The sequence below is a fragment of the Ictidomys tridecemlineatus genome, chromosome 15 (genome assembly GCF_052094955.1).
Source record: "Ictidomys tridecemlineatus isolate mIctTri1 chromosome 15, mIctTri1.hap1, whole genome shotgun sequence".
Classification (NCBI taxonomy): domain Eukaryota; kingdom Metazoa; phylum Chordata; class Mammalia; order Rodentia; family Sciuridae; genus Ictidomys; species Ictidomys tridecemlineatus.
The window spans coordinates 49,011,586-49,036,130 of NC_135491.1; the positions used below are offsets into that span (position 1 = coordinate 49,011,586).

The window sequence follows — 24,545 nt, forward strand, 5'->3', positions numbered from 1 at the left end:
TAATAGGGATGGATCTACACTGAGCTCTTTCTTCATTCTCATTGCTCCCTTTTCAGCCCCAACATAGTACCACTCTGTCTTTTACTGCAGCTTTATAATAAGTTCTGGTGTCGGGCAGGGCAAGCCTTTATTCTTCTTCACCAGTGTACAAACTTTTCTCGGTCCTTTGTTCTTCTATAAAAATTTTAGAATGAACTTATTATCAGGGGCTTTCAAACAAGTAAAAATGATGATCTTAGAGAAGGGTTACATAACAAAACAAACTCACACACCAATAAATCAGGTAGAAGAGGAAGTACATGTTTTTTAACTTCATTTTACTGTGTTTTATACATATACATATGTCTTTTCCTTCTCAAATATTTATAAGAAAAAAACAGGCTCTCCAATTAAATTTTAATTTTAAATAAATAACAAATGTTTTTTCAAAGTATAAGAATATTCAAATATCACATAGAATATATTTACACTAAAGGAAAGTATTTGTGGTTTATCTGAAACATAACTTTAACTGGGCATCATGCGTTTTATCTGGCAGCCCTAATACATATTCTCACACACACACACACACACACACCATTTAATACCATTTTACCTTATTTCCCCTGGATCCTCTATTTATGAGAACTCTAGTGTAATATGCGCCATGCGCCACCTAAGGTCATTTTGAACAGCAGTCTCCTAAGGTTGTATTGCCTAATGATATCTTAGTTTGTGAGTCCACTGTATGGTATTGGTAAAACAAAATCCCCTAACATATTTCTCATGTCTTATTCTTAAGCAGTGCATGACATTTTTTAAATGAATGTGTCCCTCAAAGTGGATACTAGATTTCTGTACATTTGTCATTGGGGAAAAAAAAAAGTAAAACAGTATACATTATTTTCAAAGCAAAAAGAAAATTCTTTGCCACATGAGAAATGTCCAGGCAGACATGGAGCAAAATAAGGATCTTGAACCCCTATAAGTTCAGGGTTCAGCCCTACCTTTTAGATCTCTCAAAAGCACTCCCTACCCCCATGAAATCCAGGAAGTATTTCTACAAATTTCAAGCCTCAGGTTGGAGCAGAGTTTTCACAAGATCAAAGAACAAAAAGAAAACTTTAGTATGACCAACAGCAGTTCCCGTTCTCCCCTTGAGCAGATCTTGCGACAACTGAAGGGCTATGACTCCTACAACACCCTGCTGCTGCCACCCCGCAGTCCCGGGGAGAAGCTGCCCCCAGAACTGTATGACTACTTTAAGGATGTGAAGAAGTCAAAGGAAGAGCAGATGAAGGCACAGGAGAATGGTGAGCACTTGCCATGGCGAACCCTTGGCCCCAGCCACTGCCCTGGCCCTTCTGAACTACCCCTGAATTTCTCCGTAATTACCAACCAATTACAGAGTACCTGCCCGATGCCAGGTTCCTTCTGTAACAGGACCCTTCCAAAATGGGTCCTGTTATCCCCAGGTCATGGATACAAAGACTGGGGCAAATTCTTTTCTCACTAGAGTTCAGTGTGGTATTGAGATTTAAAAAGAGCTAATAGAAAGGCTGAGGCTGTGGCTCAGTGGTAGCACAGTTGCCTGGCCTGTGTGAGGCACTGGGTTCATTTCTCAGCACCGCAAATAAATAAATAAATAAAGTCTATCAACAGCTAAGTACACACACGCACACACACACACACACACACACACACACACACACACACACGAGCTAATAGAGATAGAAGAATATTTGCTAGACATTCCACTCAAGGCTTTACACCTACAGAAGAAAACTAAAGAACAGAAAGTCTAAGTTTTAAGTGGCAGAACCAGTCCCATCTTTTTGACTCGCAGAGTCCATAACTGATAGCAACTTCACTGCCCCCTAGGGGTATTTATTGGTAATGCAAAGTAATGTGTTGTGTAAGGTAGATATTCATGCCCTAAAAGAGGTAGCAGGGAAATTCGTACAAGAAATTTCATACAGCAAGCCCATCCCTGTGCTTAAAAGCCAACTCTAGAGCTGGTCTGCTCTCTTAATAATTTTGTCTTTTCTGGCCCAGCACCCCTGAGTCATCCCATCATGTGCTCGGGTCCTCTCATGTACTCAAGCAGAAAATCCCCTTGCTGGCTTGTAGGACTGTGGCTGATGATGTGTGGCCCCTGCCCTTTCTACTTCTCTGGTCCTCATCCTGGAAATGTCCTCAGCCTGTTCTAACCTGCTATCTTTCATGTAACAGCCATCACATGGGTAGTTATTTTCTTCTTACCCTCATACCACCTCCTCTAGATAAGAAACCCTTATATGGTCCAGGCATGGTGCCAGGAGGCTGAGGCAGGAAGATCTTGGGTTCAAAGCCAGCCTCAGCAAAAGTGAGGCCCTAAGCAACTCAGTGAGACCCTAGCTCTAAATAAAATATAAAAGAGAGCTGGGGATGTGGCTCAGTGGTTAAGTGCCTCTGGGTTCAATCCCTGGTGCCAAAAATAAAAAGAAGCACCCATATGGGCAGAGATGTGTTCCTCACTTATAAACCCATGGCATGGAACAACAGCCATTACCCTATAGCACCCAACAAATTTGTGCTGTTTGAGGGAATGAGCTGTCCTCTGGCCTGCCTCGTGGTCCCTCAGGAAAGCAAGGCTAGTAAATGCTCATGTGGCCGAGAAGAGGGCTGGCCCAGCCAGTCATGTTGGTTGAGCACTGGGGTCGTTTGCTAGAGCTGCCCTAAGTAATGCCAGCCGGGTGGCTTAGCCAACAGGAATCGACTTTCTCTCAATCCTGGAGGCTAAAAGTCCAGGGTCAAGGTATCAGTAGTTTTGGTTTCAGTAGTTTCCTCCTGTCCTCCCACTGTGGGTTTTTGAGTCCTAATGTCCTCTTCTTTGGCTGACACCAGTGGACCAGGGCCCACCCGCACGACCTGGTTCTGCCTTAATTGCCTGTCTGAAGGCCTTATCTTCAAATCCAGCCGCATTCTGAGGAGTTGGGGCTGAGGAGTTAGGACTTCAGCATATGACTCTGAAGGCACCCATAACAGGCACCCTCCGTGCTGCAAACAATGAGTTGAAATGCTGGAGGAGAAAAATCAGAGTGAACAGCCCCTGACTTTGACAGCTCACAGTCAGGAAGGGGACAGAAGGAGAGAGTTAAATTTAGAGGGACTGTCCCACGGCCTGAGGCAGAAGGCTACAAGGGGCTGCCATGTACAAAGGACGTCATGAGGGCAGAGAAGGACCTTGTTGTTTTCATGGTCTCTGAAGACCACAGTTACAGGTGCAGTTTTCATTTGGCCCAGGGGAAAGTGGTCTGGAGTTAAGGCTGAGGAGTGTGTCGTGACTCCAGGAAGGGGCCCTCTCTGCGCTTCTCCCAGCATCCGTTCACTGTGCACTCTGCTGTAGACATCCTTGTCTGCTTCCCGGGCCCCTCCAGGGAAGGCCATCTGCCTCATTCACAAGAAGCCTGAGGCTCAACTCTCAGCTCTAAACAAAGACGATATCTTGCCCCAGGTGAAGGGACTCACCTTTATACAATCCTAGCCCACAGAGACACTGTGAACCAGGCACAGAGGAGGGTGCTGGTCTGACAAAATGGCAGGTGTGCTTAATAGTGACATGGGAAATGCACATGAGAAGTTATGGGGAGAAAGCGGGCTACGGATTGGAATGTACCATTTGATCTCAAGTAGAGCTCTGAAAAATTAAGGATTCCAAATCCGAGAGGCTGCAGCCCTCCTGTGCTGGTATTATAAGACTCAGCTAGGATTCCTGTCACATGTCTTTGTCTCTCCCAGTATCTTTATAGGGCTAAACTTTATAACTTTTGACTCTTCTGGATTTCCAAATTTTCTGAGCAAGTGTATAATTTGGGTATCTCAACAAATGTTAAAATATAGAAACCCTATGCACAGAGAAGCTTCACAGTCCAGGATGATGGTGGCCTATCCAGCAATTCTCCCCATTGTCGACTCCCTGGACCCCATCGCCCCTGCGCCCCTCCCAGCTCCTCCCCCTGTGTTTTCATCTTTTTTCCCCCTTGCAGAAGACGAAGATATAACCATTTCCGACCAGGGAACCTCCGCCAGCACAAAGCGAACATCACTCAGCCGAGGGATCTCTGTCACATCCTACCTGGAAGAGCGGCACTACCCTGACCTCAAAATCTACCCAGATGAAGAAGAGGATGAGGACAGCCTGGAAAAGATAGTGTTCCAAAGTAATAGAGCATTTTAATGGTTGGGGGCCAGTTCTCTCTAAGCAGAAATGAGGAGATGGTTCAGTGCCCTGTCACCTTTCTCCATGGATATCCCCTCTGGGCCTCCTAGTACTGGCTCCCTGCCTTCTGGAGAGGCCCCAGTCCACCCTCACATCATGCCCCAAGCACAGACGTCTGCTGGGGAGCTCAGCATATGGCCCATTCTTCTTGCCACGGTTAATTGCATTTTAACTAGGCTAAGTATTAATCTGAATCTTTAATGCTAGAATTTCAGCAGACAGGAGGGTGGCTGGAGAGCTATTCTGGGAGACTGGAGAGCATTCTTTCCAGTGTCCCTCTAACTGGAATCCTCCTCTTGACCTCCCAGTTTTGCAGTTGCATCGTCTGGCATGTATTTTCCCCAAAGTACACAAGACACTGAACTTACATTTAGAAAATTAGTTTCAGCAAAACTGGGTTCGTGAGGGCTGTTTGTTGCCTGTCAGGATGAAGCACACACTGCCTTGCCAGGTGCCTGCTCAGGGAATAGGAATCCTGAGCAAGGCTAACAAGATCTTGAGAGTTAAGTTGTCATTCTGGGCCCTCGTCAGATTTGCCAGGTGAATAAATTAAAGTGGAAGAATGCAGTGGGAAAACAGACCAAGACAGAAGTTCTTGGCTTCCATGCCTCATGATTAATCCCACCAAGATCAGCCCCTAAGTGGCTCCTGGCCGCCCCTGGCAGCCTTTCCCCACCCCACACATGCTGGCCGTGCCCCCGTCTTCCACATCTCCCAGAGGCAATGCCGGACACCTTGTGAAGACAGAAGCACACCCCAGTGCTCAGGGTGGGAAAACCTGGGAACCATCTAGATGCTCGTCAGTAGGGGAATAGTTAAATTATGACAAATCTTTACAATGGAATTTATTTAGAGGCTATTTTAAAAAAATAAAATCTGTATTTTAATAAATGAAAAGCTACTAAAAATATATTATGTGAAAAAGCAAGCTGCAGACAAAATTTAGGATATCATCCCAATTGTCACTAAAACACTGAACGTGTTTGGGTAACTGTAAGTATTTGGCCACATACTGCCCTGAATACCATATGTATCACTCTGCCGCTTGCTTTTCTCCATTAGAGACATCCCTCCAGACCAATGTTTTTGATCTAAATCAAGGTTTGGTCCTACTGTAACATCCTAGGCCATGCTGTCTCTGCTGCAGCTACTCAGCTCTGTCCCTGAGCATGGATGGAAGCAGCCAGGGACAGCACAAGCCAGAGGGCCATGGCCATGTTCCAAGGGAACTTTGTTTACAAAAACAAGGAACAGGACAGATTTGGCCTATGGGCTGTAGTTGACCAGCGTCTGCTATCTAGGTCATTATTTCTACAGCTACTCTGTATGAATCCTATACTGTGACTATGCTATCATTTAATTTCCCATGATATTAGAAATTTAGCTGATCGATAATATTTGTCACTATAAGCAGTCCCTCTCTTCATACAAATTCACTTTTTATTTTTTAGCAGGGGAGATTCCAGATATAGAATTCAAATCAGAGTGCCTATTTTTAAAAAAAAAAAAAAATTTAAATGATATGGACAAATCTCAGGCCAGAAAGAATGTTCTCATACTCTAGGTGGGGACGGCTGTAGCGTGTGCCACTAACAACAGCATTTTAAAAATAAAAATTCATCCCCACTGCCACCAGCCCCCACATCAATACATTCTGGGTGTATTACACATGCATAAACACGTGCAGATACGCATGCGTATTTTTGTTTTGCAGGTGAGAAGATTCACAGCATTGACAGCCATTCTGCAGAAGAAGTTGGAGAGGTGGAAAACAACCCAGTGAACAAGGCTATCGCTCGTCACCTGGGCATTGACATTTTTTCAGAAAGTCACTTGGCCAAGAACCGGAAAGGCATCGCTATTATCATCCATGGGACACCCTTGTCTGGTATGTGACAACTCTGAAGGGAGGTTAAGATCAAGGAAGCCATGTCTCCTCCATAAACCTGGTGGCTTCCAGGGTGGTGACATCCACCGTGTGGTCAGGGCAGATTCTAACAATTTCATTTGAGGAACAACATACCAGAGAAATTACTAGATGTACCCCAGAGCCAAATGGCCCTACCTATGTCCAATCCTAGCACTGCCATTTATAGCTGTGTGCCTTTGGGAAAGTTACTGAAGTTCTCTGTGCTCAGTGTCCTCATCTATAAAATGGCATTAATAGTATTTCTTTTATAGGATGGTTGGGAAAAGCAAAGGAGAACATTTGTATAAAATGCTTGCGTCAGTATTTGGCACATTGTAAACACTGAAAGAAATTATCATTACTATTACTACAGTGATTGTTATCATCCATCATTGTCACCATATCTGGAGTTTAAATCACCACTGAAACAACATTCCAATCATATACTAAATAATCTCAAAGAATATTTTGCTAATCATAGTCCCATCAAGAAGAATAATCTTTCACAAGGATCCTTTTTTTTGCCCCCAAGTTACACATGACAACTTCACCATAAACCCAAGTGGACAAAATCACCTACATTGCCCAGGATCTTAAACTTGTGCTGTGGATTCCAGTTTGCAGAGCTCCTTCCCACTCATTTCTCTGTATAAACTCCACAACTACCTGGAGAAGAGAGTCCGATTGCCTCTACCTCACATGAAGTTAATGTTCAAAGAAACTTTAGAACTTCCTCCCAAGGTCCCCCAGGTAGAAAGTGGCAGAGCAGCAGGACCTTGGGAGGATGTCCTGGGAGCTCTCTTAGCTTCAGCTTCCTTGAAGAAGAGCAAGGAGACCTTCCGTGATCCAATTATTGTCACTCATACTGCGTTTCTGGAACATCTTTGTTCTCATCACTGAGAAGCTCCAGGAATCTTTAGAAGAGTAACAGTCCATTATCCTTTCCTTTGAAGAACCTTCCCTTGAGGAGTCACAACCCAGAGCTTAAAAATTCTGAGGCCAGATTTGGGAGCAGCAGGTAGAAATCGAATAAGACGATTAAGAATGTGATGGAAAATGTTTTGAAGACCCCACTGCCCAGAGCCACTCATGGCATTTTTGTGTTGCACTGGAAGGAGTGTCGGAAGAGACGATGAAGCAATCAAGACAGCTGGAGAGTTGACCTGCAAATGCACAGACCTGGAGGGGGTCATTAGCCCTGCTCTAAAGGAGGGTCCAGACACATCTCCATCTGAAGACGACAAGCACTATTAGGGGGAAATGTCAACCTCAGCAACAATTCTCACATTTTTTAAATGGAGCTTTCCAGTTTGCAAAGACTCTTCAAGCAAAATAGTTTGAGTCTCAGATGGTTCAGCGTTGGGGATTTTGCCCCTTTGGGGTGTATGGTGAAGTTAGCAAATTTAATTTTTGAAGGCGATGAAAGACTCTTCAGCTTATCATTTAGGTGCCAAAGAATTAACCCCAAACTGTTAAATTGCTGGCCTTGAGGATATAAGGTTAGGAAGGAGAGCATCAACACCCCATTTCAAATTGAATTGTTTGAACCTTTATCGTTACAATAATTTTAAAATATTAGAGAAAAATCCGGGACATTATTTTATAAGAGAGGGAAGAATAAGTGTAAACTCTTTAGCGATGTTACTTCTAGGCATTTCTTAGGAAAACAGTTATCAACGTGGACAAAGGTTAACTGCAACAGTATTCATTGCAGCACTGTGTACCATAATAAAAATTGGGGCCAGTTGAATCACTCACTATGGGGTACTGGTTAATTAAGCCATGGTACATTAATGCAGGGAACTGTCTTGCCATTAAAAACAATGTCTTGGGGCTGGGAATATGGCTCAAGTAGTGATGTAGGCACTGGGTTCAATCCTCAGCATCACATAAAAATAAAAAATAAAATAAAGATACTGTGTCCACCTAAAGCTAAAAAATAAACATTAAAAAAAACAATGTCTTGGGGCTGGGGTTATGGTTCAGTGGTAGAGCACTCACCTAGCACATGCCAGGCTCGCCTAGCACATGCCTCAGCACTACATAAAAATAAATAAAATAAAGGTATTATGTCCAACTACAACATATATATATATATATATATATATATGCACTTAAAATGGTTAAAAAGGTATTTTGTTGTGTTTATTTCACCACAATTTTTTAAAATGGTGTTGTACAGGTGTATTGAATGAATAGAAATAGAATAGAATAGTATTATGTCCAACTACAGCATATATATATATATATATATATATATATATACAATGTCTTTTACATCCCTGTTCACAATAGCCAAAAGGTGGAAATAATCCAAAAGTCATTGATAAATGCACAAATAAATAAAATATGGCATATTATTTAACCTTAAAAAGAAATTAAATTCTGACATATCCCCCAACATGAATAAACCCTGAAGACCATATGCTAAGTGAAATAAACCACACACAAATGGACAAATATTATGCTTCCACTTATGTGAAGTACCAGCTGTGGTCAAATCCATAGAAATAGGAAGCAAAGTGGGAACTGCCAGGGGACTAGGGGGTGGAGAGTTGGGGATTGGTAGGTGCAGTTTCACTCTGGAAACATGAAAAAGTCCCGGAGATGAATGGGGGTGGTGGTTGCACCACAGAGTGAACACATTTAGACATGGTTAACGAACTGTGCACTTAAAATGGTTAAAAGGATGTTTTGTTGTGTGTATTTCACCACAATTTTAAAAAATGGTATGTACAGGTGTATTGAATGAATAGAAATAGAATAGAAATGGATATTCATGACGTGTCATTTTATACAAGAAGAAATGCCATGCATATGATTTATAATTTGTATTCATTTGCTGTATCTGTAATAAATAGCCACGAACTTAGTGACTTTTTGAAAAACCATAAATTTACACTCTTACAGTCCTGGAGGTCATAGGGCTAAAATGGGTTGGCAGGGCCACTCTCCTTCTGGAGGCTCTTGGTGACAATCCATTCCCTTGTCTTTTGCAATTTCTAGAAATGTCACCTGCATTTATGGGACCAGGGACCTCTCCTCCATCTTCACAGCATAGCATCATTCAGTCTCTACTTCTGTCGCCATATCACCTGCTCCAAATCCAACTCTCCTGCTTCCTTATAAGGAGTCTTGTGATTAGATTGAGCCCACCCCCAATAATCCAGGATAATATTAAGATCTATAAACTGATCACATTTGCAAAATCTCTTTTGCCATGTTAGATAACGTATTTGCAGGTTCCAGGGATTAGAACACGGACATCTTTGGTGGGGGGGGGTATTATTCAGGCTCCTGTGTAACATATTTCTTTTTTATAAGATACTAAAAACATAGTTAACTATGCAAATTTAGCAACCATATAATCTCTCCAGATGATTGAATTATGGATTTTTTTGCTTTGCTCTTGTCTGTTATTTCTGAATTTTCTGCTTGCTTTTTAAGAAAATTACCTAGAAATCAGAAAAAAATAATCAACACAGATTATCCTTCATAAGAAAAAGGAAAGGAGAGAGGGAGGGCAGGAGAAGGACGGAAGGAAGGAAGGAAAAGAAAGAGTCCTCCTGTTAGATAGGAGGAACTATAAGGTACTGTGAAGATCATCTGGTGGAAAGGGGAATCCCTGGTGAGGACATGGGTTGCCATGAACACTTGCCTCAGTCATAGGATTAGGACTAGATCCACCGCCCTTATCCCTTCTTTTTGCTGCTGCCCCCCTGGCCACCCAAAAGATTAGGAGGCAGAATACTCAGATCACTTTACAGAGGGGTCTAGGATGCAGAACAAATGAGAACCATGAAATCCAGTGTCCTGATTTCTTTTTTTCTTTTTTTAATAGGAAAGACAGCCAATGCTGTCAACATAGCCAAATACTACAGCGCAGCCTACTTGAACATCGACTCGATCGTGCTGGAAGCCATATCCGATGGCAACAGCATCCCAGGCATCCGGGCCCGGGAGCTCTGTATCAGGGCTGCCATTGAACAGTCCATAAAGGAAGGAGAGGACAGTGGTAAGACCCCTTCTCCCTGGCACGTGGTCCAGGGGCTGGCATCTACCTACAGGTAGTGCCTGTCTTCGCTGTGCTTTCCTCCCACAGCTGGCACATCAGCCCAGAGGAGAATCTTCTCTGCCAAGCACATAAGGTCCAGGTCTCCTGGCCTGCCCAACACAGCTGTGCTCTTGGCATTGTGGGGAAGAGAACAGCACCTGGGAGGGAAGCACACGTGGACAGAGGAAATAATGTTGCAACAGAAGCTTCAGCTTCTTTGGAGGACCAACTTTGGGTTCCAACATGAGTGATTTGGGGACATTTTCATGGAAGTGGGCTTTGAAGAAATAAGAAATTATTAGTAGGCAAAAATAGGGACAGGCACATTCCAGACACGAAAACAGGGGAAGTGGTCAATCGAGGGTGGGGAGGCAGGTTGAGGCTAATCATAATTGACCTTCATTAGGAATTTGGACTTTACTGAAGGAGAAGAAGGAAAAGGGAGGTTTTTGCACTGTCTTCTCCCAGCGGTCAGAAAGTCACAAAGGAAAGTCAGTCTTATGCTGTCTTATAAAGGAACCAATAGTGAAGCTGAAGATGAGTGGGCCCGGGCAGCTGGCCTGATGTCTAGCTGCCCGGTGGAGAATCCAAAGAGTGGGAGGCAAGATGGTGACACCTAGACTTGTAGCCATAAGAACTAGCAGGACAGTGATATCATTTGCCAAGTCCGGGAACACAGGAGGAAGAGGAATTTTGCTATCGAGTACATGAATGGAGTTTTTGGATCCCAGAGTAGTAAGGCCTGGTGTATCAGGTCATCTGAGGGACCTACAGGGCAGGAAAGCAGCTTCCCAATGGGCAAATATATTAAATATGAAGCAAGAGTACCTGCTAGGAGGTGGACCATTTTTAAGTAGTCAAAACAACATGACGTGGTTCCTAATAGTGCTACGGTGCCTGCTGGTTGGGAAAAACATGAAACATGTGACTATTTCCATAGGTAAACAATGTGTCCCAGTGTGCCCCAGCCCCTGGCTGGGTTTTCAGTTGTGTCTTCTCCCACAGTATCTCTGCTTGGGATGCTCTTGGAAATGGAAGGTTCTTTGCTGAGAAGATAAAATAAGAAACTCTTAGTGAGAATCCCCAGCTATGTCATCGTTCTAGTTTGATTTTTGTTTCCTTTCCTATGAAATAAACTGCATTTTGTCATGATCTGTGGGGCTGTGTGAATGTCTGGGGCCAAATAAGTAAATTTGAGCTCCTGATCTGAGAAAGTCATGTCAAGTGAGAGACAGAGGTGAGGGAGCCTCCTAAAGGAGAGAAGAGGCACAACCACTGGAGTAGATGAAATCAACCCAGAATGATTTCATCTACTAGGGAAGAAGTCATTTTAGGAGGAGCTGGTGGAGGAAAACCCAGGGGGAGGCAGAGACGGCAGAGTGAGGGCACGCAGCGGGGGTCTCTGGAGCACACCAGGGAAGTGAAGGAGGGAGGGCCCCAGAGCTTCAGGAAGGGGGAGCAGAGGGGCTTCTCCATCTTCCTGTTTCCTTGTTCTCACAACCCTTATCTCTAGTAACTTATAATTTATTTTACTTATTTTATTTTATTGTATGTTTTCACTGCCCCCCCCCAAAAAAAGAGTCCACTTTGGGGGGCAGGCGTCTGTGTTCATTTTCCCAGCACCAGGACCAGGGCCAGGCACACAGTCAACATGTAACTAAGATTTATGAGAAGGTAATGAATCAGTAAGCAGAGTCAGAGACCCCTGAAGGCTCCAGCTCAAGGAACCCAGAGTGGGACGGCACTGGACTCCACAGTCTTGAAGCCATGGCTGCCTTTGGGAGTCCCTGCAATGGAGAGGTTGAGCTCTAGTCTCCATTCGCTGTCTGCTCTAGAGTCAACAGGCCATGCTGAAGTGCTAAGTCCCAAACCTGCCCGTGACAAACAAGCCATCAGCCTCAGGGGCTGCTGAGCACTTGAAAGCGGCTAGTCCAAACCCAGGTGTGCAGCACACACTGGAACTCTGAAGATGTCGTGTGAAACGACACCGTAATAGTTTTTACATGTTGTTCACACATTGAAATAGTCACATCTTTTTCACATATTGAGTTAAATAAAAGCATATCATTAAAATTAATTTTACTCTTACCGTAGCTACTAGAATATTTTAATCACCTTAAAAAATACATATGTGGCTCCTATTATGTCTTTCAAACAGAGCTGGTCTAGACGGCTGTTTTGAGAAATCGAGGAGTGAAGGAAAAAGAGGTGGAAGATGATGGTTTGAAAGAAATAGTGTCAAATGAGAACTTTTGTTAGAATTATATCTAGAACTGCTTTCTGTCCTGAAGGATGCTGTGGACAGGGGAAGGCAAAAGGCATATGGAGACCATAGAAGCGATTCCACAGCAGTCAGTGAAAGGCAGGGGTGAGCAGGGAGGAGCAGAAAACACAGTGAAGTGGGCAGGTACCAGGAAGCAGGAGGTGGGTAGTCATTGTCAAGGCAAGATCACTGGTGGCACTGCTTCTGAAGGAGGCAGGCAGAGCCTGGAAGAATTCGGGGCAACAGGACATGGGTACACATGGGACCTGCCACTTCTACACTTAGAGCAGGATTTGGGTGTAACTTCTTCAATGGGGTTTTCAGCCTCTTTAGTCCCCACCCCCACCCCAGATGCAACATAGAGTCCTTGTACCTGTGATCAGCTCCCTGGGGGACGAATGCAGAGGGTGGCACAAAAAGAAAAAGCAGAGTTAATTGCAGTGACAACTCTCAAGGGAGCTCTGGAGACTTATTTGCTGAAATGGTCAACAGCAGCAGTGAATCTTAACGTGTCTCCTGGGAGCTACTGAAGCACAGATGCTCCGGGGCACACAGCTCCACCACCCCATCTAGGGAGGTCAAGAGCATCTGCTGTACTCCTGTTCTCCCTCAGGGACAGGTGGCCCATCCTGAAGTTGGAAGCTCAAGGGACACAATGAGACAAGACCAGGGTAGTGGCAGGTGAAGGGCGTCTGGAGACTTGGAGGCTCAGAGGTGACAGGAGCTTATCAAGGGTCAAAGATACCCCAGCAAGAGTTTTTCCAAATAGCTTTTTAAACATTGGAATTTGGCAAGGGAGCTTCTCGGTGGGTGGAGCTTTGGAAAGGTGGCAGTCTGATGGGAAGCGGGGTTCTGGAGTGAAAAGAAGAAATTAATCTTGAAGCCATGGCTGCCAACAGGCACATGTTTGTTGTTTTATTATTATTTGTTCATTTTGGTGGCTCTGCTGGGAAAGGAGGTCAGAGAAGGCCTCACCCTAGCTATCGGTAACATCACCATTGCCTAAAACCTCAAAAGGTCAGGTGCCACGTTTCCCGGGCAGCACTGAAGCATATCAGTAGTTTCAGAAATTGTTACCCTCTGGGCTGGAAGGGGGAGTGGGCACAGACCTATCACCAGGATGAGCAGTAAAGAGCGTGGATCTCAAGACCAGCTCTCCATTCACTCATCTTCTGGTCCTTGGTGGGCAGAGCTTGTCCTCTCAGCCTGGTTGGCTGCATACAGGGATGGCTTTGTAATCCTAAGAGAATAGCAGATTCCAGGGTGCCAACCCCACTGTCAATTTATCCTTACCCTAAGGTGGCTTTTAATAAAAACTCACCCTCTCCTTATAGCCCAGGAGGCTGCTGTAAACCAAAATATCTTAGCAACACGACTGAGCAGTGAGAACTTGGGGAAGCTTACGTCCGATATAACCCTGGTGAACCCAGAATTTAAACCTGCCAAGAGCGTGCGTGGAAGTCTGCTCTTCCCCAAAAGCAAGGCAGAAAGCCACGGCTCAGGGTCGCAGAAGCAGCATCACCAGCACCAGTCGGAAACACCACAGGTACAAATCGGGGCTCTCTGGAAGGAGGGTTGGGATCCTTCCTTCTCCTCCTTCTCCTCCTCCTCCTCCTCCTCCTCCTCCTTCTCCTCCTCCTTCTCCTCCTCCTCCTCCTCCTCCTCCTTCTCCTCAGCATCCTGCATCTAGACTGCCACCCTTCATTTCCATGGGTGTCCTCGGCAGGCCAGCCTGAACAATGGCCCTGCACCGCCTCTTCCACAATAGGAATAGTGCTCAGCAAGGGCCATTTATGTTAGAGGCACTGGATCAGGTGTTGGTGAAGATAAAGCAAAGTCCCTGAACTGAGGTTGCACTGATGAGGAGTCTGATGAGGGAGGGAGCCATGCATGCAAATATTTGCAATAAATTGAGATTAGTGACAAATGAGGCATATAAAAGGAATCAGGTTGAACCATAAGAAATGGATCATACTCAACGATTGTTGAACCCCACAGTAGCCATTCCCTATGGGTCAACCTAGTACCAAAGAAATGTTAAGGATGAAACCATTGAAGTGATGGGATTGCTGTAGAAGGAGTCTTGGAGTCACAAAGAAGTCACAGAGTTTGATCAACATGGAAAAAGACTTAGAGAACAATCTTGACAACCTAGCAGGTGCCAAAGCCAGTTACAGTGGGGTGAGGTGAGCTAACGAGTCATAGATAAAGTGAAGTCAAGTGGGTACAGACTTTTAGAATGTTTGACAGAAAGGAGAAAAAGAGTCGTCATTACAAGAGGAGCAAACTCAGGGTCAGTAAAGAAGTCGAGGCACAACAGTCCCTAAAGAGCTTCTGGAGAGCTATGAGGTGATCATCCACCCAATAGGGAATGGGATTCCAGGAGAAGGGAAGAGGGCCAGAATAAGCAGTGAAGGGGAAGGGAGCTGGCCTCCCCTGGAGCCAGCAAGGGTAAACACAGACACAGCTACGGGCAGGAGAAGCAAGGTGAAGGTTGGAGGTTGGAGAAATCTGTCGAATGTGTCTGCTATTTGTGCAGAAGGTGAGGTATTTTGCAGGAAGCACTAAGGAGGTCAGGGTTGCAGAGCATGCTGGAGGTGGGTGGCACAGCTCCAGTGTCTCTTCTGTGGTGAACAGAACCAGAAATTGGTGGTGGACAAAAAGAAAAGTAGTTGAGAATGATAATGGCCCCACCAAGACTGGAAAGTGTAACTTCACAGTTGTTAACATTTCTCTAAGTTCCCCCCCCCCCGGCAGCCCTCATTCAGAGGCAGAGAGAGGAGGATGAATATTAGATGGGGTGGGGGGATGGAGCACGAGGGGAGGTCTCCATGGGAGAAGTGCCCTGCAGGTTGGGTGAGCATCCCCCAGGGCTGAATTTGTGCCAGACCGTGCCTCTGATCTTCACTCCCATCTCACCTTCTTCTAACACCTTAAAAGCCGAAACCGTTTTCTCATTTTCTTTTCCAGCACCATCTCTTTAACACTCTATTCCAGGATCTAAAACTCATATATTTGTTGCAAATAGGGTGATACGGAGAGTCATTTTTCTTTGGTTTTGTTCTGTCTATCTAGAAGTAAAATAAGGCTTTTTAGAAAACTTCGAAGGTAGCAGAAAATCCCAATTCTGACTCCAACCACCTTTCAATAAATAGGAAACTTAAAGGCCAGGATAGTAATCCCTGCCCCCAGAAAAATGACTGCCTTCGTTGCTCCAGTGTGACAGGCCTCAAAACAGTTTGGATGACAAAATCCCCCCATCAGAGTGCTTTACCCAGAGATGTGGCTGCTTGGTCTGTTTGAAGCTCTCATAAATCACGAACCCTCCAGCAGCTGCACGTCCAGTCCTGTCACAGATGTGAAGAAAGGTGTAACATGGTATTTAATGACAATATGGCCTTTATTTATAAATCCCCTTTTTTTTTCCAGGAAAGTACCAGTTAGAAATCCTGAGTTTCTGGACCATATTTAATCCACCATTTTTGCCTCTCAATTCCCCGGCCTCCTCTGCTACTCACCACCATGATCACATTCCTAGATATGAGTCGTGGACACCCATGAACCCCAAACTCCCTCTATTGCACACTCTACTTTCTGATAACCATCTTCTAACTAACTTTCCAGCTGATTTGCTCTGGTAACTAATTTGCCCCATCAAATCCTCCAGTCCACATTCTCTCTGCTGACCACCCGCCTCACCGACCTCCTGCCCCCATTCGGATGCCAAGTGCCTTCCCCTTCATCACATTATCCAAGCAAAACCCCCACCCCTGGTAAACCATTGCTCCTGCTCTGCACAGCAGCTGGATGTGGATGGAGAAGATGCCTTCCCTAAATGGTCTAATTTACATTTAAGACCACAAGTCTCAAGTGGCCTCTTTGGTCTGCCCTAGTCAATTTGTCCTCCATTCAAGATGACTCATCCATGGCTGTCCTCACTCCCCTGACTTCTCAGACACTCTTCCTCTTTCCCAGTTTGTGGTCTCTGCTGATTTCCTGGGGAAAGCAGCAAGCGCAGGACTAATACCTCACCCACCACCACCCACCTCCCAGTCCGCCTCCTGCCTCACCCAGCGCTGCGCTGCCCTGCAGCTCTGTGCTGCCTCTGCTCTCACCCAGGGCTGGTCCCCTCCTCCCTTATCAAGGGCTAAATTCCTGCAGCTGTCCTCTCACTCCCATGAGAACGGCAGCACCATTGCCAGCCCGGCTTCCTGTTGGATCTCGGGTTCCTGAGAAGAGTCTGGTGCATGATGGGTGCTCAGGAAATATCTGTTGAGTGAATGAACAAGTGGATGCAGTCCAGGACATACCTAAGAACCTCTCAAAATGTTCCCATTCAAATCTCCCAGCAATCCTTTAAGGAAGACAGGAGTCTACAAAGCAACCCCCATTTTACAGATGAGCAGCCGGGAGAGATTGTGATTTTCATTATTAAGGTCATATGGCTTGCCAAGACACCTAGCTGGATTCTCACTCCTGCTCCTCTACCCTCGACAGATTTCCTACAGCCCCCTCCTGGGGCCCACCCAGCGCCGGCTCAGCGTCAGCGCCAGCATCGGAGGTGAGTCGGGGCTGATGAGCTGTGTGCTCCCTGAAGAGCTTCTCACGCAGATCCTGGCCGAACGGATACAGGTGCGTCCACGTCCACCTGCGTCACACGGTAGGACTCGCCACTCACACACTGTCCCTAGGAGCTGAGATTCTGGGCTACCAGCCACTTGCAGCAGCTCAGAACCCAGGGCCTTGAAGAGGAAAGATGAGTTTCTTCACCCCCAACAGTCATTCATCAGACCTTCTGACAGGTCTCGCCAGTCCCTGACCACAGCCCACGCCGTAGCCTGAAACCCCTCCCCTTTAGAACCAGAGAGCAGAAAATCACACATTTTAGAGTGGTGTGTTACAATTGCAATGTGTGCCATTATAATGTGATGCCCTGAAAATATTAAGTGAAATGTTAATTGCTCTGAAAATATTAAGTGAAAAAAGTAGATTAAGAGATAGTATATAAACCCAAACCGCATTTCTGTGTAAGTATTTATAAATGTGCATCTTGTGCATAGTAAAAACTTTTGAAGTTCATAGTAAGTGGTTATCTTTGGGTAGGAGAATTCCAGATTTTCAGCCTTTCACATTTATGAATTGTTTTATGATGATATGTTGCTTTTAAAATTAGAGAACTAGCACTGTTTCATTTTTTTAAGATGTTTCCCGTAAGTGTTTGCAGTTAAGAGAAAACAAGATCATTAGGATTTGAGTGGGCATCACTTTAGCTGGTTCTGCTGCTCACAATGTTTAGGCAGAGAGCTAAATTGCTCACCAGGCCCTGGAGTTGTGTTTCTTTGACTTCTCAACTGGGCCACTATATTAACTGCACATTTAAATATATCAGAAAAAGAACATCATAAACCAGAAATGGTTAATGTCAAGGTTTGGGCTGCTACTGCCTTCAGGTTACCATCACTCTCCACTGATTTGAGCAAAGTGCTCTAATAGTTCTGCAAGTACTTTGTGCACCCAGATTAGGGGTGAGAAACAGTGAAACCCAAAGTGGCACTGCATTGCTCAGAGAGCTGGTCTTTGATAAGTTATGGAGCTTACACCTCATCCACAGAGTCTTGCCAGCTGAGCTAGTATGTTCAGTGATATAATTGGTTTACATTGTGTCACAAGCTTCTTATCTCATCAAAAGCATAAAGTTCAGTTCTTAGCCAGTGGTGCCGGTCTCTGGGCCACATTTGAGTACTACTGCAGTGCAGTGGAGGCTGTCCTTCAAAGGCTAGTACTGCCATGGGGCATGGTGGTGAGTGTCTGTGATCCCAGTGGCTCAGGAGGCTGAGGCAGGAGGATCACAAGTTTGAGGCCAGCCTCAGTAACTTAGCAAGGCCCTAAGCAACTTAATGAGACCCTGTCTCCGAAAATCAAAAAAGGGCTGGGAATGTGGCTCAGTGATTAAGCACCTCTGGGTTCAATCCCCTGATTCAAAAAAAAAAAATCATTGCACCCAAGGCAGTGAGAAGAACAGGAACAGCCCACCTGCTGCTGCTCTTCCTGGCTGTCATTCATTGGGTTCTTGGGGACAACTGTCCCTTGCATCTTGTTTTTGTATACCTCGTGGATCTTCCCAGACCCTCACTTTAACATTTTGTTTGTTCCTTTATTCTAAAGAGATAGAATAAATCTTTTGCTCTCTACAATAATGTGCCAGAAAGGTCTTTGGTAGCTGATTAGATATTTTTATTTTTTCCTTCTGTGTCATGACAGCACCTTGGGTTTAGCAAGCAGAGGGTGATTCTGGTGTTTTCCTCCGGGATTAGCAGGTCTGCAGAACCATGAGGCGCCAGAAAAGAACAACAGAAGAGCAGCAGCCTTCTCCACATGGAGCGGGCCATCTCGAGGCCGTGGTAACCTCTTGTCCCCTCTGGTTTCAGCTAAATGACTGCTTCCGCGGGGTGGTGTTCGATGGCCTGGACACCCTCTTTGCCCGCAGCACGCCTGCCGCCCTCCTCTGCCTGCTGAAGGCCCTGGGCAGCCGGGAGCACATATACGTCCTCAACATGGCCCAGGACTACACAGCCATGAAGGCCCAGGAGAAGGCCAAAAAGGAGCAGGAAGGCAAGACCCCCAGCCTCCCGCCCAGTGGGTCTTTCCTTTCCAGAGGGCCTGAGGCTGTGTCAGCCTTTTCCCTGATCCTTTGTAGCTGATTAGATACACTTGCTGTCTCACAGGGGCACCTCACCTCTGTCCTGGGTAGTGGCTTGGGGCTCATATGTCCCCAATATGAGGGGACCGAGGCAGAAACAGCCTGCTAGAGGGTATGCAAAGAAGGCTGAACCCACTCCCTGACTGCAGTGCCTTTCTGTCCCCCCATATCACCCTACACCCCATCACCTTCTCTCTAATTACCAACAGCCAGAGGAGAGCACCCCTAGGCCAGCCGGTGGTGATTTGCTTGCTGGTTTGGTCAAAACCAATTGTACCTTTCCTGTAAAACTGGGAGCGGGTGCTAATTTTACAAAACAACCTCTATATTTTAGCCCTCTGTGTGCCCAACACTATAAAGTCACATTGCGTGTTAATAGGAAATCCAGGTCAGGTAACTCCACTTTTTCCTGTCATTATGCCCATGACACCTCCCTCCCTCCCTCCCTCTCTCTCTCTCTCTCTCTTTCTCTCTCTCTCTCACACACACACACACACACACACACACACACACACACGCAGTAAAGTTAGCTTAAATTCCCAGTTTAGTCAGAAGACCCAGCAAAGCTTTGCCGTGTGGAAAGGGCTTAGGGACAGCTGCTAGCAACACAGTCCCTGGGAGGCAGACCCCTCCAGAATTCTCACTTCCTGACACACTACTGCCACTTCACTTGGGCTTTCCACTTTCTTCTGGCACAATCTACACAAATCGTAATGCTTTTCTGATTCGAGAAATATTTACAAACACTGGGCTGTCTTAGTTCTCAAAAAGAACTCAGAAGTCTGTTCCTTGTACTTTCATCAGAGAAAAATCAGGCACAGTGACGAGGCATCCCTGAACAGCATTTCAACCTAATCCTCTCCCTGCAGTACTGACATTTGAAAAAGTCCTAAGGCAGCTTACATAACAATATTATTAAAATCGAATGTTTATCGAACACTTATGAATGGGTGAGGCACTTATTTAATCCTCCACAGCCTTAGGAAAGAGATAATATTATTATTACATGTTTTTATCCCTTGGGTAAGTTGCAGAGAAAAGAACTTAAATGCAGATCTCTGGGTCCAAAGCTCCAAACTGCACAGCCCTAAGGTGAAATCCTGTGCTAGGGAAGGGTGACAGGAACCAAGTGCCTTTCCACACCCTGTGGAGTCCTGGGCCTGGCTCTTGGTTTGCAAATAGCTGTGTCACTCTGGGCACTTTGGTGGCATATGCTTATAAGTAGGTGCAGTCAAGGGGGGCTTATTAGTTTCCTACCACTGCTGTGATAGATGAGCACTGTCTTACTCCATTCAGGCTGCGATGACAAAAATGCCGTAGACTGGGTAGCTTATTTTTGACATTTCTCGAGTCTGAGAAGTCCAGCATGGAGGTGCAGGCAGATTCAGTGTCTGTTGAAGGCCATCTTCTGGCCACAGAAGGCATCTTCTTGCTGAGTCCTCACATGGTAGCTGGACAAACAAGCTCCCTCGGGCCTCTATTATAAGGATGCTGATTGCATTTGTTAGGGTTCTACTCTCATGACCTCATCACCTCCTAAAAGTGACCTCATCACCTCCTATACATGACCTCATCACCTCCTATACATGACCTCATCACCTCCTAAAGACCCCGTGTCTTAACACTGTCCTGTTGGGGACTAGCTTTTCGTACCCAATCATAAGGGAACACAAACATCAGGCCACAGCAACTACAAACTTGGTGACATAAAAAAACAACACAGATTTATTACCTTACAGTTCTGGGGTCAAAAGTGCTATAGTCAAGGTGTTAGCAGGACTATGTTCCTTCAGAAGCTGTGGTAGGGCAGAACTTTTCTCTGCCTAGCTTCTAGAAGCCACTGGCATTACTTGGGTGAAGGTCCCTTGTAGCCCTCTGACCATTGCCTCCATTGTCAAATCTCACTCTGCCTCTGCTGTCATGTCACCTCCAACTCTGGAGGTGCTGTGACCCTTGCAAATAGTTTGGGCCCATGCAGATAAACAAGATAACTCCCCCATCTCAAGATCCTTAATTTAATCACATCTGCGAAATCCCTTCTGCCACAGAAAGCAGGTTCCTAGAACAGGGACGCGGCATCTTTGGAGGCCACTATTCCACCCATCACAGGTGGAAGCTAAATTTGACACTGTGGGAATGAAGTCCCAGCAGGGATTGGGAGTGCCAGCCATGGCACCTGCCACCTGTCACTGTCACCGCCTGTGCAGAATGGGAGCTGAGCTGCTGGAGAACTTGACCTCCCTCCTCTCTCTGCCCCCCTCCCCCACAGAAAGCAAACACAGGGAAGCTCTTCAGAAAGAGAAGGAACGCCTCCAAAACATGGATGAGGAAGAATATGAGGCTTTGACAGAGGAGGAGAAAATCATGTTTGACCGAGAGATTCATAATGCGCTCCGGGAGAGAAAGAAGAGGTGGGAATCAGGGCTGGCCAGAGCAGAAGCTGTCCCCAGGGATGAACTCATAGGGAGACTGGGGCTACTGTGGTCCCAGTTCTGGGTCATCTTCTGGGAGAATAGAAGCTGCCACAGAAGACCCAGGAGGAGAACAGGAGAGTTCATCTGGCCCTTGGGGACATGGTTGCTGCAGGTTTGGGGAGTATCTCCCACTCTCCTTTCTTTCCTTCTTCCTGGGTGTGTTTGGGGTCAGCAGAAAGTTTCTGTAATATCATGGCCACCCTGTGCTGTCCCAGGGCCCTGCTGGCTTCCCTGGCAGTGCACCCTGGGTGTGGTTTATCAGCCCTGTGCCTAGGTACCCACAGCAGCTGAGCCAGGATTCTCTTGTGAGTACAGTGGCTGCTCCCTAGAACCCAGTCATTTCTCCTGCTTCCTACACCCCTCTTGGCCTACGGTGCTGCCCGTCCCTGAGGTCTGGATGCCTCCCCATGTGATCCTCAGCCTGGCAGCTCCCAACAGACCCACAGCCAGTGAGCTCAGCAACCTTATGTGTCTCTCACTGGGGACCACAGGCGAATAACTAGATCCCTGCATCCCACCCGTGAGACTTGGGGCTGCCAGCTCACACTGTCCCAGAAACACAGGGGGACACGGGGACACACATTGTTTCTGCCCTAAGAACTTCAAACACTTCAAGGCTAAGAGACTCCACCCACTCTTGGTCCATATAACTCTCCTTTCCTCTCCCTCCATCTCCTCACCCACTGACTTCCAAAGAGCTTTTATGGGCTCCCTGCCCCTTCAGTATACCCTTCTCCTTTCTCTCACATGGTCCATGTAGAATGCCAGTCCTCCCGATATGACAAGCCCTCTCCAAAGGAAGCTCTGCTCACCAGGGCTGCTGCTTTCAGATAGTCATCTTATGGGGGACTTAGGAATTGCACATTTGATCTGCAAAGCTCAGCAATGAGATTCCCCTCGCTCCCCCTCCCCTGCCTTTCTTTCTCTCACACATGTAAACACACACACACACACACACACACACACAGACACACACACACACACCATGGAGGATGTTGAGTTAGCCTCAGTGGGCAGAGAGCCATAGCAACCAGGAATACCTAGAGATTCCTGGAGATGAAAAGAGAAGGGTTAGATAGTGTCTAAAGTGATGTTCTCTCACTTGTGAGAGTGTGCTGCCCTCTCTGCTGTTAGCTGGGGCAGGCGAGATGGAAACACAGAATGCACAGCAGGAAGGCAAAGAAGAGGAGAGCAATGTGGCTTTCAGACCCAGTATTATAGCTCCAAGTCAGCCATGGCAGGGACTGCCATTAAAAACACCATTCCTGTTGTCTCAGCACAAAATGCAACAGTACAGGAGGCAGGGCCACGCAGGTACTAATGCCAGAGCAGTCCTGGGAAGCTGTTTTTCAAAGACCAAGCTCACCAGGTGCAATGGAGGGCACCCGGTAATCCCAGCTACTCAGGAGGCTAAAGCAGGAGGATCCTGAGTTCGAGGCCAACATGGGCAACTAAGTAAGGCCCTGTCTCAAAATTTAAAAAATAATAAAGTCCAGCTTAATTCAGCTCTTGTGTCATTCTCCTATGAAAGGAGATCAAAATAGAAATAGATTCATTGAAAATTCCTCCAATTGTGTTTAATTAATCAGAGATTTACTGCATGAACATTCAAAGATAGATGTGAGCCTTTCCTCCCCTCCTCCCTCCCCGACCCTCCTTTCCTTCCTATTTGCCCCTCTTTCTTTTGTCCATTCTTTCTTCTCATGCCCATGGAAGCTCTGGCCAGGGCCCCTCCTCCAGGCAGTCTAGGTGGGCAGAGCCTGGCAGGTGGCCCTGACCTCTGTTCCTCTGCCTGGTCCATGAAGGGAAATGGAGAGACTGGCCAAGGAGATGCAGGAGAAGAAGCTACAGCAGGAGCTCGAGCGACAGAAGGAGGAGGATGAGCTGAAGCGAAGGATCAAAAAGCTCAAGCCAGGCCTCCCCGGGAAGGAGGAGCCCCCCGTGAAGAAGCCTCCAGTGCCAAACAAGCAGGTAGCCCTCCTCTGCTCCTACCAGAGGAGCAGCACATAACCCCCCACCCGGCCCAGCCCATTTCCCCCTCTGGAAAGCAGCCCAACGTGTCTGGTTTGGGGGGGGGGGCAGAGGCTGGAGGACCTTAGCATCCCTCCTGCCCTGCAAGGGTCAGAGAGGTGAACTCCATCCCCAGTTCAGAGGTGAAGTCCCAGTCCAGGACCTGCAGTTTTGTCTGACCACAGCCCTGCTCTTTCCTCTGCCCGCTGCAGGACCCTAAGTGGGGCTAAATAGGCTGCATTAAAGATCTGCCTTGAGGAACCCCATGAGGCCCATGTGTTCCTTGACAACAGTCAAGGGTGAGGCTAAAGCCAGACTTTGAGACAAGGTGCAGACAGGTCCAAGTGGGTGATTGTGAGACAGTGACCGCAGCCCAGTAGACCCAGGGCAGAGAGTCAGCAACCAGGGAGGCCCTGTCTGCTGTTAGCCGCAGGGGCAGTCATGGCTGAACACACAGAATGCACAGCAGAAAGGGGAAGAGAGAGGAGGAGAGGAATGTGGCTTTCAGACCCAGAGCTGAGGAGGAAGCAGGGTCTGAGTACACAGAAGTGGACACAGGTCAAGGATGCCTGATGCCACTGACATGAGAGAAGTATATGACCTCTCAGGTTAAGGACAACACAGGGTACCCAGGAGAGAATTCCAGGGACTGACTCCCACCTCTCTTGCATGATGTTGCTCATGAAGCCAGGAGGGAGAATTTAGTCACTGTGTGTGTCTGTGTGTGTGTGTGTGTGTCAGGCATTTTTTTTGCAATTAACAGTGTCCATTTCTTACTTGGAAAAGGTGGGAATAATCTGTGCAGAAGTTGTCTTCCTAAACTCGCTTTTGAAAGACAGCATTTAATTCATTATTAAAAGAAAGACTATCTGGAAAACAGTCAACTGCAAATTAT

At 46.4% G+C, this 24,545-nt stretch overlaps 1 protein-coding gene across 7 annotated transcripts in view; it reads left to right on the forward strand.

The window, feature by feature from the left end:
* Positions 1–24,545, forward strand: part of Hydin (HYDIN axonemal central pair apparatus protein) — a 358,781-nt gene that overhangs the window by 251,457 nt on the left and 82,779 nt on the right. For all 7 annotated transcript variants that reach the window (XM_078032635.1, XM_078032636.1, XM_078032634.1 and 4 more), the window contains 9 exons: positions 1,145–1,292; positions 4,008–4,181; positions 5,955–6,128; positions 9,991–10,164; positions 13,801–14,012; positions 16,964–17,098; positions 18,895–19,078; positions 21,436–21,577; positions 23,446–23,611. In XM_078032635.1, the coding sequence (XP_077888761.1) occupies positions 1,145–1,292; positions 4,008–4,181; positions 5,955–6,128; positions 9,991–10,164; positions 13,801–14,012; positions 16,964–17,098; positions 18,895–19,078; positions 21,436–21,577; positions 23,446–23,611 (1,509 nt within the window). The remainder of the gene's footprint in view (positions 1–1,144; positions 1,293–4,007; positions 4,182–5,954; positions 6,129–9,990; positions 10,165–13,800; positions 14,013–16,963; positions 17,099–18,894; positions 19,079–21,435; positions 21,578–23,445; positions 23,612–24,545) is intronic.